Source organism: Athene cunicularia (assembly GCF_003259725.1).
Source record: "Athene cunicularia isolate RWA chromosome 5 unlocalized genomic scaffold, athCun1 chr5_part3, whole genome shotgun sequence".
In the NCBI taxonomy this organism is placed as follows: Eukaryota; Metazoa; Chordata; class Aves; order Strigiformes; family Strigidae; genus Athene; species Athene cunicularia.
Genome location: NW_020799103.1, coordinates 1,430,990 through 1,450,133, shown reverse-complemented (window position 1 = coordinate 1,450,133; position 19,144 = coordinate 1,430,990). Strand labels below are relative to the sequence as shown.

The 19,144-nt window shown below is 42.6% G+C and overlaps 1 protein-coding gene and 1 long non-coding RNA gene across 2 annotated transcripts in view; both read right to left on the bottom strand.

Annotated features, from left to right (window-relative positions):
• Nucleotides 1-19,144, bottom strand: part of LOC113481332 — a 658,441-nt gene that overhangs the window by 489,268 nt on the left and 150,029 nt on the right. The window lies entirely within an intron of this gene.
• The window catches only part of MICAL2 (microtubule associated monooxygenase, calponin and LIM domain containing 2), a 124,605-nt gene continuing 110,428 nt past the window's right edge, over nt 4,968-19,144 (bottom strand). Inside the window, exons 31-35 of the mRNA XM_026850856.1 lie at nt 17,863-17,955; nt 15,867-15,960; nt 10,450-10,549; nt 9,138-9,211; nt 4,968-8,249 (exon numbers count right to left, since the gene is read on the bottom strand). Of these exons, the coding sequence (XP_026706657.1) occupies nt 8,065-8,249; nt 9,138-9,211; nt 10,450-10,549; nt 15,867-15,960; nt 17,863-17,955 (546 nt within the window). The 3' untranslated portion in view covers nt 4,968-8,064. The remainder of the gene's footprint in view (nt 8,250-9,137; nt 9,212-10,449; nt 10,550-15,866; nt 15,961-17,862; nt 17,956-19,144) is intronic.

The window sequence follows — 19,144 nt, the reverse complement described above, 5'->3', positions numbered from 1 at the left end:
GAAGGAGAGCGCCCGGCAGCGGCGGGGGCCGGGGGCAACCTGGTGCGGGAAGCCCAGCGCAGGTGTGGGCCGGCAGGAGCAGGGCTCGGCCAGCCCGCGGCTCTTCGCCGGGGAGGGACGGGGAGGGACGGCAGGTGCTCCTGCACCCTGCGGCCAGCCCCCGCGGAACAGCTCGGGTACCAGGGCGGCTCTGCCCAAGTTCAAGCTTACTGCATACATGTCAGTCCCGGGCACATTTTGCAGGGCAGCTCCTCTGCCTGCACGTCTCGGCTCCATCTGCGGTCAGAGGCGGTGGGCACCGCCACGGGCACTTCTGCGAGAGAAACCAGTGACTGTAGTCAGACCAGTGTAAAAGCCAGTGCGACAGAAAGGGGACTGAGCGTGATGGATTCCCTGTACCAACTCTGCTTTGAGTTGCAGATGAGTATCTTCAGAGAGAAGTATCTTTAAAACTGATAATTTGCTGTGACTGGTTCAGGAGGCACCCAGTGCTGGAACAGCATTAATGTCATCTGGATGCACTCCGTTCACTTACCACTTAATCACTCGATTAACAATTCAGGCAAAAAGCCACACACACTTCATGCAAATATCTAGCTATCCATTAGATATAATAAGTGAAATGAAATTACCATGAGGATATTTCTAAATCAGCTAATAATTGTTGTGTTTTTACAAGCCGGTAACATCGGTTAGCCTGATGGGAGGTAGACATCAATGCCTATTTGTTGCATGTAGTTAGTATATGCCCTGGAGAAAAACTTTATTCATCCATACTGCCATCAGTTAAAAGCAGGAAGGAGCCCAGGCCGTTAGCACAAGCTCTCCTTTCCCTACATTTGCTCTCTGACCCGTGGCACGGATTGTGTCTAGGGGCTGTTGTCTACAGAGCAGTCCAAATCTCACGCATCACTCTCTTTTTACAGAGGTGCTACTCACCCAGTGTACAAAATAGGAGATGAACAGTTGTGAATAATTTTTAGGAACATAATAAAAGACTACTTCAAAAGAAGGAGAAACAAACACGTCAAGCCTTTTTTTTATGCATGTGAATCTGTGGCATTTACAAACCGAGCAATGACCCAACTCAATCTCCATTTGGACCCAAGTGACTATAGGTAGATGTCAATATAGAATTTTGTGGGCACAGGAGAAGAGATGGCATTTTGGCAAGCACAAGTTTGCTTGCCTTTGTACCACTACGTTTGTGTTAAAGGCAGAAAGAACAAGTGAGATACCTAATGAACAGTAATGGGTGCTGGGTTGTGCAGTACGGGAAAGTCAGAATTCAACATGCCAAGTCTCACACAAAATAGCTGAAAAGACCGAGCAGCTTTCTTTCCTATTTGACTACACTCAGTATATGTAAATTAATGACAAATGCAATGCTACTTATTTAATAGACTCATGAGCTATGGGTGTTTCAAATCACCAGGAGAAAATAAATTTTAAATTAACCTTAATGTGTTTAAAATCAACTTTATCAGATCTGGAAACAAATACTGTGTGCTTTAATAATGCTAAAGCAACAGACAGACTTAAGTTTACTGGTTGGGGTTTTTTATGGGTTTCTCTCAGAATTTATTTGCAGTTCTTTGAGTATAACATATTGCTGTGTTTTTCCACTTAGGATGTCTCTCTTTGAGGATTGTTACAACTTTTTTTTCCCCCGTATCTTAAATTTAGAACTACATGTGCTACTTTTCTTTTGATCTGGGGATATATGACCTTAAATTAGCATTGCATTCAGCACAAAGGGCCTTACAGGTCTGCATAAGGTCTAAGATATGAAAGATACAGGAATATTGACTTTAAATGCCTAGCTCTTACTCATACAGTATTTTAACCACAAATAAAAGCTGCAGTAGTAGAAATTCAGCGGGGATTTTTGTTTGGCTGTGTTTTTACTCTGCTTTATATTTGATAATTGAATACTTTCATGATCGTGCTCCACGATCCCCCGCACAGGACACAGTAGTCAGCAGGCTGCTGTGCGGGCTGGCCCCACTGCATCTGGCATCTAGAATTCTGGAGCAGAGCACAAGAGCTCTCACCGTGCTCCCTGTCAGCGCCTTGTTCTTGCAGATGAGCCAACCAGTAGCTCAAATTAATTGCATCCTGATCACATATATACTTTTGCCAGGCAATAAAAGCAAGCTAAATCCACATACTTCAAATAATTCTTATTCACCTTCACATCTGTCCATGTGCACCTGGTTTTTATTTCTTTTACTACGCGACTCAGAACGATCACAAACTAAAGTCTTACTTTGTAAATGAGGCAGAAGAGGCGGAGTACATAACACACCGACCATGGGCTAGGCTAGTAAGAAAGAGCACTGTAGCAGCCAAGCTCTAAAGGCTGTACAATAAATTATTAGAGTTTTCTCCTAACACTTCTCTGCTAGGTGTACCTCTGTTCCAGCCTTCTGACTGTCCAGTCATTTAAAGAATGGAAATGGAATTTTCAAAAATGCTCTATCGACCTACTGCTATTGCTGCGATTGCCTACAGTAACACCACTGACTTCAGGAAGAACAAAACTAGACCAAAGTCTACCCTTTTTCTGAGTACTCGCAGTCAGCCTTCTCCTGTCCTGTCACCTTTGTGTGGTTAACTCTGAACGTGCCCGCCCCACCCTGAGTAATAGTTAACAGCAGTAGAAGAGAGCCTGCTTAGAAAAGAAGGCTTTTCCATACAGGTTACTTGTGGATGTTTAACATCTATTTCCTGATCAGGATTTTCCAGAGAGTGCCCCAAAATCCCTGGAGAAGAGATCTCTGGCGGGACCTGGTGCTCCTGCACGTGTCTGAGCAAGACACGCCAGGCACCTGCTTCCCCAGGTGAGGTGAGGCTGTGGCCACCGCTGGCACCCTGGGAGGCTGGGAAGCACGGCGGCCTCCAGCCCTGCCCCGCAGGAACGAGGGTTTGGATTCCACCAGGAAGCCCCACTCCTCTTCACGAGGCTGCGGGCAGTGGCCACCTCCGCCCCGTGCTGGGCAAGGCAGTGCAGGGAGCAGGCTAAAGCACAGCCACACTGCTGGCCTTTGTCCATCCACATCTCTTATTCCATACTCATACAGGAACATTTGCACGTCCCAAAGGACTTTGCTGCATCTGATTTCAGACCCTGTAAGACAGGCCCAGGGTTGACTGACCATCCCAATGTGGCTACATTACAGCAGCAGAAAGCATCAGTATCGGGGTAGAGGGGGTCCAAATTTTCATTGCCACCACCATCTAAAACTTGGACTTGAAGATAACTTTGTCTCCTGCTCACAAGGTGAATTTAAGATTGAGCATATGCTTATGCTTGAATTTAAAACAGAGCTGTGTGTTTTACTCAGCTTGTAACTTCTTTGGGATAAGAATCTTCTCTTTGAATAAGTAACAAATAATAAATTAACATAGCTTCATAAAAGTATCAGAGTATTTCCAGCCAGATTCCTAAAAATGGCAATGTATTTTTTGTAGCGAAATCCAGCAAATACCTTACTCGTCACAAAGTTCACGAGATGTGGCTGCCATGAAGACTCCAGGGATAGTGTTTGCATGCTAACACGGCAAACCCACCGCGCTGAACTGCGCAAAAACTCTATGGTTCATGCAAAACCCAGCAAGGACAGCTTTAGATCTTAGCAGCAGCAGTCTTAAAAGACACAGAATCTCCAATCTGCTAAACCACGCCCTGTTATTTGCTCAAACAAAGAAAAGAAAACAGCCTATCTTTCTGGAAAGAGACTGCTGAAGTGAAATTCTTAGTTGCAATCAAATATGCACTGGGCTAAAACGAAAGCACAAGACCTCTAGGTTTGTTGCCTGTGCCCAGAGAAACCTGGCCAAATACCCGAAAAATTAGTGAGGCCTTCCTTTACCTTGGGGGCAAATGGATTGATCATGACTCAAGCAATGACTTATAAAATCCTTTTCATTAACTTCTTGTGCAATTGCGTTTTTTTAGCCCTATGATCTTTGAAGAAGGAACAAGGGGCGTGTGTGTGTGTGCTGTGAATGGGAGGGGAATGCCTCAAAGCACCTCAGTTGATTCCTGCAGTGGTATTTCTACCCACATCCTGCTCCTGGGCCAGCCAAGTCCCCCAGCTTTTGAACAGCTGGGTGAGAATTCAGCATGGCTGCAAGGTTTTGAACGTGAATAAGTTTGATGTATTGCTTCCAATAAACCTAGCAGGCAGGTCATTCCCATGCAGTCCTGAGAATGCATGTGTGGTACTTTCAGAGGGGCCACCACCATGTCCATCTGCTCTGACACACACAACATGGAAGGGAAAATGCGTGACAGTAGGAGACAGACCTCAGTTGAAATATGACAAAAAAATTACCTTGACCTCTCAGGAGAAGCAGCTGTCCATCTGTCCTGTGAAGAGGAGAGAACTATCCATCAGTTCAGAGTCACTTGAGCAGGGAACGAGGATACAGGCACTAACGAAAGCCCAGATCTTGCTTATCCACTCCTCTCATGTCGAGCAGCACCTTGTCTTGCTCTGTAAGGCTCTCCCCCTGGTAGAAAGCAACAAAATGAGATGACCTAACAGAAGTAAAGTTAGTGGAATTTGAAAATTGGCAATTAAGATTCTGATCACCAATTCTTAGTGATCCATTCAGTGACACTTTTCCAAGTCTTCAAGGAACTGATTTAATTCCTATATCATGCCTAAGGAAAACAGGTGGTGAATTCCTCTGTAAGAATGTGAGGGAGTAGTTGATCTCATGGCATTTGCAGGCTCTTGTGTTAAAGGTAGAGTTGAATGCCCTCTAACCTCAGGGTGTCATTATTCCTAAACAATAAAATGAATCTGTGAACTGTGAGACAGTGTGATTTACTTACCAGTATATTAAGAAACATATAATTTCTTACTTATAGATCTTTCCTAGACACGTTATTACACTGTAGATATTGGTGGAAAGAAATTACTATGAAAATGATTCAGGGACTTCAGAGAGTGAGATATAATTTTATTTTTTCAAATACAAAATTGCTCACATCCAGCCCATTTACACATAGTCAATACGTTCCAGCACATCCCATTATACCCAACAATGACAGTGCCAAGGACTTAAAAATTAACAAATCTATGATGTTAGTGAGTCATTTTACAGAAAAGATTCAGCAGCAAGACTTGTAACCAAACCAGTGTTTAAATACATGTCTAATACAAGCCAATCACATTAAATTGACCTGTGAACAGTGCACATAGCTTCTCCTTTTTTTTCCCTCCTTCTCTACTCTTATGATATCTGAAGAGCTGCTTTAAATGACTTAAGAGTTTATTGTTTTTCTAAATCACTTGCCCAGTGCATTTTTGGCTCTAATCTTGTGAGGTACTTAATATCAGGCAGGGTAACAGTGGCCTGACAGGTTCTCCCTCCCAAGCGCAGACGGAGTTTTGGGTGAAGCGTGTGTTAAGACCACATGGCATCCAGAAAAGTATCTTTTTAGCAAAGAATATTTCTGAGGTCCGTAAGATGCTGATGGCCTCACCTTCTGTTGACTGTAATAGTCTCAAGAACTCAAATCTTTGGAGCTAAAAGGAAAACACCCTTTTGCATTTAGTTTTGTAGCCCGACAGGTATCTGCTGTAAACTGAAATCTCAGGGCTAATATACAGTTCAGCGACCTGAACCCGACTGACTGCAGTGCAGGCATCTCCCCTGGGGAAGCAGGCTGCACTTCGGGAGAGGAGAGCAATCTCCTCCTCAGGACTAGGGGCAGCATATTTCTCTGAATGTGCCCGTCCTCTTCCTCTTTGCACAGCAGCAACACTAAGGACTTTTCAGATTGTAAAAGTGAGGTGAACAAACCAATCTTTGACCGATATAACTGGAGGTGTCTGCTAATTCTCTTCTGTGCAAAGCACTAAGAATTCTGCTTTAAAACATTTAATAAATACTCTGAAAGCATTTTTTTTTTTTTTTTTTTTTTTTTACAGAAAACTGTGATAGATATGTTCTAGACCGTCTTGTTCTATGGGATTACATGAGGCTTCTGCAAACAGTGATAAAATCCAGAAATTTTCTCCACAAAACTGGAAATACCAGCAGATATCAACAGAGAAAATTAAAATATTTATTGCTGCCCTGCCTGCTCCTACTTTGTGAGGATCTTAAGTAACAGACTTACTTTTTAAAAAAAATCAATCGCTGCTATCCACCTCAATAAAAACGTAATCTGAAGATCAGGTATGCTTAGCCTAGGAATGACAGGAAAAAAAATATGTCTGATGGTAATTTGGAAGATATTTAAGGATTCTGCTATGCCTTTTCACTGCAATGAAAGAGAAATTAATATTGTTAAAGCCCTATATGCTATGTTTCAAAGGTATCCCTTCAAGTTACGGTAACTGAAACTGTTGTTTAAAAATCTTAATTCATATTTTATTACTAATTATTTACCAGGTTGATAAAGCTATCTACTATGCACAGCTTCACCTATTCATTGCTGTCAGAAATACACATTCATCAATCAAAATCAGAGACAACATCCAAACTGTAAAATGTAACCAGACACTCTTACCTTCTTTAAACAGTCTAATAAATAAATATAAATACATAAATATTGCAGAACAATAGTATATTCCTTGCACCAAGAGAGGTATATTATTTTTCTGTGGTCAACAGTAAAATCTTGCTTTTATCTTTAGAAAGGGTATTTTGAATTTCTTACAATACAGCAAAAACTTAAGATCATTCATAAATTACTGTGACAGGATCCAGTGTGTCTGTTACCCTACAAGTACTTACCAAGAGGTTCTTAGTTTAAAACTTTTGTAAGAGGAATGCTTCAAGCTTTGGCTGTACCATAGGCAACCGCTGCAAATTAGCACCAGTCAGGAAATAATGAGAACATCAAATCTTCTCAGAGCAGGAGGTAAAATGATATCCGAAAAGAAACAGTCTTTCAGTTTCTCCATGTTTTTTCAGTTTGAAAATGTAGTGCATCAAACATACAGTTGGGGATGCTACCAATCTTAAATTGCAGGATTATCTCAGATTTAAGAAAATACTTATATTACACTAAATACCAAGGAGAATTTCTGCACATCCGCTTTGCCAGTATCTACAAATGCATGTACAAAAAAGAGATAGTTCCTTTAATCAAAAAATATGCAAACATGTTCTTGAGCAGCAGGATAAACCTTCTTTAAATATACCTACGACTTTTTCTATCAAAAGTTGATATTGCAAACTCACCATTTATTTTGGAATCCTTTTGAGAAATTATTCTCAGGGAGATCTTTAACTGCTACACCACTCATCACATGCTATGATACTATTTGTGATGTTAGTCTGGATTACTATTTTTAAATTATCATTTAGCATATTTTAGAGAAGACCTTAATCTGTGACATACAAAAGCTTTTTTGAGCGTGTAACAGTCTTGAGGGTAGTCACTCCTTTGATAATCCCTTACCATTTTACAAAATGTAGGGATTTAATATTGCTTTAACTTCTTGATCAAAAATACAGTGCACTAAAACTTACAAATACCTGGAAAATTAATTTCTGACATTGCATTTACAGCAGTTTTAATGAGTGCTTCTATGTAGTTATCGGTCAAACAACCCTTCCTCCACCAGAAATAAAAACTAACCTTGTTTTTATGAGATGCTTGCTTTCTGACCTTTAAGTAGCTCAACATGGGTTGGCTGTACCAAAATATTAACAAAAAACACATACAGATTCAGACAGATGGAAGCAATGCAATCTCAAAAATACTAAATGATGTCATCGTGTTTCTCAGGAACTCTATTCTCAGCATTAAAATAAAATTCCAAGAAAACAACAGAGCTCTGATTTCCCCTTTCACAGACCCTGATGCCCATCAGACAAGTTAAATTCAGTCCTATTCTCTGTTTGGTGATCCTTTAAGTGATAGTGAAATGACTCACTCCAGTATGAGCAAAAGAACTGCTGAAGAGCTTTTGATAACAAAATGACAGGTTTCCCAAATAAACTGATATTAAATATGAATTCCTTCATTTTCAGAAGACTGTACCTCCATGATTACAAATATTGCTGAAATCATGTTTATTTGCATGTGGCTGTTTAAATCCTGCTCAGCTGATAGCCTCTGGATAATACAATGCTTTCAAAGTGCTGGTCTTCTGCTTTTTCTTTCACTCTCTGCTCCTCTAAGGTAGACACGAGTTTGTCCCTTTCTTCAACCACTTTCATCATCTCAGTAAAAATTTCATCCTCCTCATTCAGATCCATCTCATCTTTAAGGTTATCTAAAAGATCAAAAACCAGGAGGTTAAAATCCAGATCACTGTTGTTACACTTTGCATTTTAACTGTTGGTGTGCGGGTTGAATTAATATTAGAGCCAATGACAAATTAAGTCAATAGCAGTTAATATTTTTCATGTTACCGTTCAGGGAAAATGTCTCCAGCGTTTCGGCCATTTAAGGTTGACCAATAAGGCTCCTAATATCTAGAGCAAATCTTTTAACAAGACTTAGACTGCAAGGGGTAGGAAGAGCACTTCTTGTTTATAAAAACATTTAAGCTGGAGTTTAAATTTAGTTTATACAAGGTAAAAAGCCCAACCATGAAAAATAGTACCTGTAAGAAAATGGAAAGTGTTTTCCAGAAAAAGTATTGAAAATTGCCATCACTTACAATCCATATGTTTAGAATGCAACAGAATATTTTGGGGTATTCAGTGCTGTGTAACCCCCCTTCTCCCTGCATTCCTTTTCCCCATGTTCTCTGTTCTAACATCAAATGAAAGCACAAGCTGAAACTGCAATCCCAAGTACCTAAAAGCCGTTCCAAAATACTGCAGTAGCCAGCAATGCTACAATTAACGTAAAAGCAGATAACCTCTCGTGTTTAGGTGGTTGAAAAAACGACTTTGCAGTGCTGGCCATCATCGCAGGTTAGCTGGGTGCTGCTGCCCGCACAGCACAGTTACTGGAATTACATGTGCCAGTGCTTCCTTCTGATCCATTTCAGTGTAAAACTGCACAGGCCCGCTTAGCTGTCTAGAAGGCAGAGGAGATCTCACAAGTTGCACTTTGCTGGCTGAGCAGCACCCAGAAGAGCACAGGGGGAAGAGCCTCAGACACTCTGGTCCTTTTTGGACTGTCACTGTGGGCTAGAGTGCCTTTGACTTACCATCAATGGCCATTTTCTCTCTCAGCTTTTGTTCCAACCTGCTTTGGTGGTCCTCCAGTTCTAACTCTTGGGCTCTAGGTACAATAAAAGGTATGTTAAAAAATAAAGCTTTTTTTTCAGTAGACACACATATGTTAATATTACTTCAACCAAGAGACTGTGTTCTATTTTTCCAGTATTTTCTCCTCGTGGGCAGTCAAGGCTAAAAGCCTTGCCTGTACCTACATTGCCACGGCTACACCAGAAGTACCACTACCACCTTCTGCGTGATGCATCAGATTAAGATCCCTCACACGTTGCAACACTTCAGGCTTTGACCAGCAGCGATGTGTCGGTGGCACCCACAACGTGATCCTGGATAGGGCTACATGCTCTCACACACCAAGGGCCCTGCCAGGCCCTCTGCACAGCAACGGCCCGAGGAAGGGAATTAACACATGTGAACACAGCCAGACAACATTTTGTGTCCTGCAGTGATAAAAGCAGATGGCTTTTGCTTTTTAACTCTGCTTTGCAGACAGTGTGAGCAGGAAGCATTACTACCCACAAGGCCCAATGACAACTGAAGGGGAAAGAAGAGATTTGGCCCCTGGCAGCATCAGCACAGCTGGGAGAAACTGGGGTGCAGCTGGAGCTAGTGGCTGGGCTGCAGCTCTGCACACATGTGGGGCTGAGTGATATGGAAATGATAAATGGCAACGAGCAGCTTGCACTGGTGTGAAATCCAGGGGTGAGTAATGACTGCTGCAGCTCTCATCGCCTTCCCACATTACCCAGAAATAGTGGAGAAAATAAATGAGAGTCACCTCCGCCTATCTGTTGACTGCATTTCCAAGGAGGCGAGGTGAGGGAGCTACAGCCAGCATAGTTTCCATCAACCACAAACAGTGGCATCTGAGACAGTTTTTATTTGCTTGGTGGTTCTGCTCGTTTCATCACAGTAGTGAGTTCCTAGATCTTTTCTCCTATATCCAGTCAAAACTGAGATAAACTTGTCGGACTATTTTTCTTCCACAGGAGAAAGTGCCCCAGTGTTCGTTAGATCCTCATTATGTAAAGGCAGAGCACCTATATATGCTATACTGGTTAGAGTATCATATGGAATTGAAATAATTGAACCCCTATGAGAGGGAAGGACGAGAAGGGCTCGGCTGAAAGTCTGTGTTCAGACCAGATTGTAGCTATTCTGATACATTTATTCCATGCCAGTCTCAAACTGCTGCAGCACACATCGAGGTGTTCGGGTGTATTGTGAGCACGCTTTTCCCCTCTCCCTTCCCCATCTTTAGTACTAACGCTTGTTCTTACTTACATAATCAGAAGCTCAGACTCATAACGCATTAATTTATTCTTCTCCAGGACCAGCTCAAACCATTCATGTAGCATCTGAGATTCATCCTTTGTGCCTGAATCTGTTTAAAATAGGAGACTTAAGTGTGCATTACCAGCTTTCCTTCCAACGCTCTTGCCACTTAAGCTCACTTTAAATAGTCCTCATTTGTAAGCCAAGATCAGTTCAAATGTAGATTTTTTTGCTGTACGTAACCTACATCAGTGATGTCTGGGTATAACAGGTATAACAACATTCTTGTCTCATTTGGGTGAACGTTGTAGCTTATTGCAGTTAAAGATGCATTAGATTTTAAAACACTTTCAGTTTAGAAGTATTTTCTTTCAAATAATCCTATAGATTTTCCTTTTTTAATGGCATTTTCTTTCTGTTAGTTCTGCCTTTGATAACACAGTTTTTCTGTTGATTCTGGACTCCAGCAGCTGAACCATATGTATAAACGGACATTCCGCTAACACAGTCGGACTTCAGAACGTACATGCTGGCACGTGTCACCTTAGTCCCTGCTTCCAGAGGGCATCAGACGCACAATCAAATCCTCTACAAATTCATTTACCAACTGGCCTCTAAATGTGCATCTGCTTTGAATGACAGGAAAGGCTGTGGGACAGGACAAATCTATTATTACTGGGTGATTTTGTAACACTTTGGACCAGGCCATCACTGGTGGTCGCTATACAGACACGAAACATGAGATGGTCTCTCCCCCAAGGAGCTCACAGATTGCCCCTGCCTTGCTGAAGAGGAGGATGCATTTCTCTTTCACCAGGTGAAGGCCTTTACGGCTTCTGTGTGCCATCTGTACAAAAATCTTTGGCAATGAAGAACCCCTGGGTGTTTTCAAGTGGCAAGTCAGATCACATATGTATTTGTTTTCCTTGCTGTCCTTTTAAACACCCTCATCACTTCACATTTTCCATTCATTTTCTTCACAAAACAAAACCACCTCACCACCCTTTGATGGAGATTCACAGCAGCAGCACTAGCACTGCAAACACACCTCCCACAACGTCTGCTCTACCCAGCCGCCATCTGCTGCCACAAAACAGCCATCGCTCGCAGGAGGAAAATATCTTACGCTACTCCGGGCTGAGGTTACAATTTTGGTGACACGCTGACCCCTTTAGAAGCATGAAACCAACAGCCAGCCCGTGCTCCTGCCTCAGCACGAAGCAGTTGCACGCCCCACCACGCTGCTGCCACGTGTGGGACCTGGGGCAGAGCAAAAGGAGGTGCCGCCAGCAGGCAGGGGGGCACAGCTCTTTCCTCCTCAGTGCCAGAAAACCAGGCAGAAAACCCCCATAAACCAACCTGGCTATTTCGTATGGATGGAGACATAAGTGATTTCTTCTACTTCAAGAGGACTGCACCTTTATTTCAGATGACTGAGAGCACTGAAATTTAAGATCAAAGGTCTCAAGTTCAAGCTCCAGAGATGAGCTTGATGACAATTACAAGAGTATCATTAAACTAGGTTACCATGTGGAGAGATAACCAGTGTCCTGGACAGCTCAGCAGCGATTTGGATGCCTTTCTGTTGGCATTTTGAAATGCGTTTTGTCCTCGGCCCCAAGAATTTTCCTCTTGCCCCTACTGCTTCAGCTGCCTCTCACTTTAACATCAAAGCCCGGGTCTGACTCCACTCAAGAACAGCAATTTAAAGCCCATCTCCTTTGGGCAGCCATGGTCTTGTCCAGTGCAGCCCTTTAGCCGCCTTCCTGAGCAGAAGGAAAGTTGCTGGGTGTTTGGGATCACCAGCCCATTTGTGTGCCTTCAGCAGGGACTCATCCCAGAGAGCCCAGGTCACCTCCTGCCAGTGACGGAGGAATTCCATGGGCCCCCACGCTGAGGACAGGAGCCGTGACAGCTTGGGTGTCGTTCTGCGACTTCTCATCAGGATTTGATCCCAATCTGAAGTCACCATGAAATGGGAGGATAAAGCAGCAGGAGAGGGCAGAGCAATCTTAGTCTGATTTCTGCCCAATTCCATTAAAACTTGGCAGTAATGGATGTGGTCCTGTGGGATCTTCCACGTCAGCAAGCGGTGATAAAAAATGTCTTCTCAGAGTGACTGCTGGAGCACTTCTCACTGGGACATGCCAATGGTGGCTTTTCACAGATCCAGTGCAGGGATGCAGCATTAGTATTCAGAGCCTTAGGTCTTTGTATGCCACCACCAGAAGTTTTCGTCAAAATTGAATCTATCTTACTGTCAGCAAAAACACTGCAATTGCAGGTATGCATGTCCTGCACACACACACACAGTTACTACTCCCTTTTTGCTGTTTTCTTGGTTAGGCAAATATATATTCTTTTAACATTTCGGTATCTCTAATAATAGACTGTGTATCACAGGTTGATTGAGGTAGGCAAAGAGTAACGCACTTGGCAAAAATTTTAGCAAAATCCTCGGTGCAAGCTGAAATAAAAATAGCCCTTGTTCCTCCTCCTTCTCCATCCCACAGAATGCCACCCAGGTGTCCCCCGGGGCATTTTTTCCCCCGAGCTTTTCAAATGGTTGTTAATAATAATGTTAATAGATATTAAAGTCTGATGGAGTGCTTTATGCCTTGCAAGGACAGAACAAGCCAGTGAAGCCTTTTGCCTAACACAGCACAGACCTGTTTAAAGGTTAGAGGGAAAACAATTTGGGAGTCAGTTTTGTGAGCCATGCTGGCTTTTTCTAACAGCATTGCTAAGGCAAAACTTTCCTTCTGGTTTACCCAAGTCTCCTTTAACCTAGATCCTGTCTGAAAGTCTGATATTCTTCTAATTACATTGTAACTATTTACATTCTCATCACCTCTGAGGGAATGACAGGCTGCAGAGAAGTATTTACTGAACACTGTTCTCAAAACTTCAACCTTCTGTTCTCCAGAGGGATGCTAGGCTTTCCCTCTGTACAGCAGTCACAAGTAAAGGGGGCTCCGCCAGCCTGCACCTTTTTAGGAATAGCTAAACCTCATATTCCTTATTCCTTCAGGTTTTCAACTGATTTCTTCTGACTCTACTGAAAACCTCGGATGTGCTCCTTATGAAACCAAAAACTAGCTGCAACAGGTGCAGATATTTGTTCACCTTCTAAAACATGAAGTGATTTCTTAACATTCTCTCAACACAGATTTTCTTCTTTACCATCTTTCCTCATGATTTGTTTAGTCAACTGATCCATTATGCTAATTTCAGTGGAAAACGTGTTTTGAGATTTTTATTTCTGTATTTTCTTGTAGGCAGATGATCTCCATAAGCCTCCACAAATGTCAGCGGAAAACAAAGCGATGGTACGTCAGTGATTTATTATTTGGTATTTTGAACCAGAATAAAGGGAATAACCGGCATGAAAAATTATTCGCAGGACTGATATTATTTCTTTCTTCTTTTTTTTTTTTTTTTTTTTAAACGCATGAATTGTTGTCACTACAATTAGAAGATCATCAAAGCCTCATTTTGCTCATCAGTCTTCATGGCAGTTGTTTCGCACCCACGCATGTTCTCTTCTAATTCAGTTGAGGAGCTAATGAATAACTCCCCTCACAAAGGGGCCATTCACCCCGGGCTTACAGAATTATTAGAGGAGAGTTGCGTAAATGTCACTGAAGACTAGTGTTTGCAGGCCTGTCTCTAAATTTGGTTATTCACAACCTTTGCAGCTCAATATTATTGCTGAACTGTGATCGTTTTCTAATTACCTTAATAATACCTATTAAATCACTTGAATTGCATAAGCGCAGACCTGCTTAAATACAATTTAACCTAATAAACACTGGTCATTCATTAAACAATAATGCTCATTATTTTTAAGAAGGTTGAACAGAATATGAAACTCACCAATTCCTGCATGATTACACCTCTGTTATTACAAGCAACAAAGCACTCACATTTTGTTTGGGAAACTTATGGCTTTGTGCTTTCTACTGAGAGACAGCAACATCCTATATTTCAGTATCTGTCCTATTTGTAACTAGCCACCTACACACAAACAATCAACAGAGAAAAAGTAGTGCTTTCACCTTAATGAGGGCAATCCAATTACTAAGGATGGGAAGAGAATGAGAAGCATCAATCTCTTGGCAGACAGCCTTCTTTAGGAAATGCGATTGTCAAAACAGCAAAAACAAGAGGTGGCTTTAGGCCATTTATCCTGGTATTCAGTGTCTATCCCAAGAGCTGGAAGCCTCTTGTCCCTCTATATTTTTGAAGTTTTTTTTTAAAAAATACAACGCTTACACAACTCAGCGGTAAAGAAAAAAGCTAACACTCCAAAGTTTTTTAGCAGACTTTCTCACAGGCAGTAAGGTGGCTGCCATTTGATAAAAGGTTATGTTTTCATTTAAGAAAAAAAAATGCTAGCCCTTTAATTAACATTTGAAATAGGCTGGCACTATCAATTATAGGAAATTAGTAATAAGTATAAAAGGTTGGGCAAATGCTCTCTTGCTAAACTGATTAGTTCAGTGTGAGAATAGGGGGGATAACTGCTAAGAAATATGGCATTAAAAAGCCAGCATGTGGAGATTGTGCTGGGTTGCCGCGCTAAGGCAACAGAAAGATCGGGTGTCTAAACACATCTAGGCTCTCAGTGTTGTCATGATAGCACAAGGTTCAGGTCTGTAATCCAGCGGTAGGGACACGTTTGCAATCGGGCTGTGGGCTCCCGAGCCCTTTCAGGACGGAAGCACAGCCCCTCTGCAGCCCCTTCCCCGCAGGGTTCGCGGTCCCAGCGCCGTGCGGAGCCTGGCAGGAGCCCCCAGACGCGCTGTGGCTCCGCGGGAGGTGTCCCCAGCTCACCCCACGCGCAAGGCCGCACGGCCGGGGGACGCCGCAGTCCTTCCCGCTCGGCGCTCCCGGTTCCAGCGAGGGCAAACCTTGCCTCCAACCGGGGCCAGGATGATTCCCCGCTGGGGGAAAAGCTGTGTGCTTGAGGTCTCTATGCCTGCATGCTGCTGTTGCTATAGCATGGCCACCGGCTCTAATTGTATTAATGGCATTTCACACTCCGGGAGAAGTCATTAAGGACTCTGTTACTAGGCACGGGCTGCTGCTGGCTTGGTAACTGAGATACAGCTCACTGGTTCCCTCCAGAAGATGAAATTAAGCTCAGGATGGGATTTTTAAAAATGGGGGGAAAAAAATGTAGATCAGGTTCAAATAGCAAGGCAAATCTGTGACAACCAACAGAAAACGTATCGCATTCAGCTTAAAGGTGCTTGAGCTAACAGTTTGGGGAAAAGGATAAACAATGATTATTATCCTTCCAGTTACTGTTTCATTTCAGATTTCGCACTGAACTGCGTTTCTATGATAATCATGAAAATCACTCTGCTTCGAAAAGGTTAAAAAAAAAAAACACCAAAAAAAACAAACACTGCTTCATTTACCTGATTCTCCTCTTAGTTGTCTCTCCAGTTTGACACCAAAAATCTCCAGAGCTCTTTGTCTTTCCTCCAGTTCTTCTAGCTGGCGCTGGACCGCCTGCAAAATTGTAATGATGTAAAAGCTACAGACATAGCTTAAAAATTCAGAGACAAAAGCTGGTATCGGTGGTTAGAGAAACAGCTTGAAAAGGTCTCAGAGGAGTCACAGGATTTGCAAACTCACTGAGTGTATTAGGCGCCTAAGCAATTTAATAATTCCACTAGGTATCTACCCACATTTTTATGTGAGTATCATAGGTACCAGAAGAACATCAGTTTTTTCTGAACTTTAGCTCTCCAATTGAAAAACAAAGATCGTAATGCTTCTGTGTCTTGCGAGGTGTGAAAAGTCAATACTTAGACATTCAGAGGCACATAGTCTGAGCTGCTACGTGAATAAAGCTCAGATAAATATGGAAGGTTTACAGCTAGAAAGCTTTGCTATCTATTTGGCTCTCTGTGGGGTTTTGTTGTTTATTTTGCTTTCATATTTCACAAACTTTTGACACAGGAAGGAAGGATCTAATAGCCAAGAAGTGATAATTCAATGGCACTTCAGGAAGGACTTCTACATTCACTGGTCCATCGCCTTTTAAGTATCATTTTCCGAGGTGCCATGTGGATAATAGGCATGAAACACCTTAAAAGGTTGAACTGTCAAAGACAGATGCTCAGCAGTTCCCATTTCAGGCTGCGTTCGGGCATACCAAGCCAAACCCTCAGCAACAGCCTAACAAACATGAAAGATAGTTCAAAAAGTTTGGACTTGATTATTTCCACAAAGCAGTAAAATAAGAGAAGGCACGTATGCATCTAATTTTAACTTGAGGTAGTTTAGAATTCTCAGATAACAACTGTAACATAGTTGCTCTTATTTTGGATCAAATAAGATACTATTTCTTTTTCCCCGTGAGTTTCATTCTGTCACAGATTTTATAGTAATGGCTAGATACTAGCATTTTCTAAAATCCACTGTCTGGTTCAAACACAAAATTTCTCTCCTTTTCAGTAATACGTTTTGCAAAAGCAGTGAAGTCTACAAAAATGGAGATTTCAGATTTACATCTGAAAAACAACTTCTACGTTTTCTTTTTTAATTTAATATTGGTACAGAGGTAGCAAGTGGAAGCTCCATCCAAAACTCTCCACCTGCTATAATGATACAGAAGAAGCCTGCTCTCCCCACTATCACATCTCGATTACCATTACAACCTGAATTAATGAGATTAAATCTAGCTCAGGTTTCTCTGCCCTATGCTACACACACAAAAAGTGCTAATGGCCGCATAAGCCATTAAGTTGTGCATGTGTGCATATAGATTATGTATGTCTGATAAGTGAAACAGATAAACCTGAAAATTTTGCCACCTGAGAGAACAGTCTGAGATCAAGTTGTGCAGAAATGCGTTCTCAAATCTTTGAGCTGCAATCGGAAACAATAAATCATTAGCAGAGTCCGGAGCTTTTCCAGCATTTCCCGAAGAGTAGGGCCTGTATAAAGTGCAGTGACTTTGCATCATTAAGAAAGAAAACAGTTCACTTTCACTGTTATGACAGAGGGAGAACAAAAACCATCACTGTATTTTCATACCCTCCTGTAGTACCTAGGGGTAATAGCTGAGTTTCTTACATTCTCAGGTGTTGACGTTGTTACCCCTTTCTATCTCTTTCCCTCTTCAGTGTATTATTCTCTTTTTGCCAGTCACTATTCCCTCCTGTTCTTCATACACAATCACAAAATTATGTTGATCTCCCGGGGCACATGTGGACGTGTCACAAATAGAGATGCAAGGCCCTGCCACATACATCTCACTGCTCCTGATGTTTGGGGAGATTTCAACACAGAAGGCAGTGAGCTGCAGTGAGGAGCGAGGGGAGGTGCAGAGCCCACACTGGATACCCTCTGTCCTCACTAGTTACTCTTGGAGACAAATGGGACATCTGAAAGCTACTTTTTCACCTGTGCTTTGTGAAGCCTCTTCAGCTCCTCTTGTTTAATCAATTGCTTTGTCTCCTTTTCCAGCTTCCTCCTCCTTCTAAGAGCCTTTTTTGCCTACAAAAGAGAGATCCAAAAAAAAAGGCAATCAAAGTGTAAGTATGCAATTACAGGTTTCCTCAAACCTTTGCCAGAATAACAGAACCTCTGAGGTTGGGAGACACCTCCCAAGATAGTCCAACCCAACTCCCCTGCTCCAAGTGAGGTGAGCTGCTGCAGGGTGTGTGGGGCAATTTGCCTACATTGACTTTAAATCATTACAAGCTCTTTTTGCAAGCCTGAGTGTCAACTGTGTCTATAAAAAATGACTGAATGATAAAGTTGACTCTATACAACCCACCCGCATACATGGCTTCTGCAGACTTCACCATGATCGGGGAAGAAGCCGGGCACAGGTCAGGGGAAGCACCAGTTCAAGGAAACTCAACCTATTTCTACTGCTGTAGCTGCTAAGTAGTAAAATTCACTTTGGATTGCTTGTAACATGGTAAAAGGGACGTTTCCGAAAGACACAGCCATCACAGGACACTACCTGAAGCCCTACAAAACCTTCCCCAATACCATTTCTCTCCTGCATCACAGAGGTTTTTTTGCCTTTCCGTGGGGCAGCCAGCACTGCTGCCGGGAAAGCGGGGCAGCACGTGGTGCAGGGCTGACGAGGGAGCTGCCTGCGCTTGCTCCATCCTGCCTTTGACCCAGGCTATCCAGAAGTGCTTCAAGGCTGTGGTTTTCCCATTTTGGAGGAGACAGAATATGTGACACAAGATGAAAAAAAAAATACCATAGATAAGACGATTAAAAAACCTAACCAGGAAGCCACTAAAATTTTCCCTGAGTTTTACCGGAGACAAATGGTGGTACTGGCAAAATAGCAGCCAGAACTGGCATGGAAAGAGGTGCTAGGAGGCAGTAGAGAGAAACAAGCTGAGTGGGGAACGTGTATCAGAACCGAGTCACTGCTAACGCCCGTGTGCAGCAGCTGCTCATTCACCCCCTGCCTGGTCCTGCCTGTCTCCACGCCTGCCCAAACTGTTGGGAATTCCTCCTATCCAGTTTTCTCCCCTGTCTTCCTTCTTTGCTTGATTTTGCCTAAACTTCATTTAATTCACCAAATTATTTTCTTACTATACCTTGTCTTTCCTGTACCAGGAAGGATGACGGATGACTTCTGACATACCAGCGCCTCCTGACACAGAGCTGCTGGCGGGATGTGCCGCCACACATTGCTGCGCTTCTGCCTCCCGGC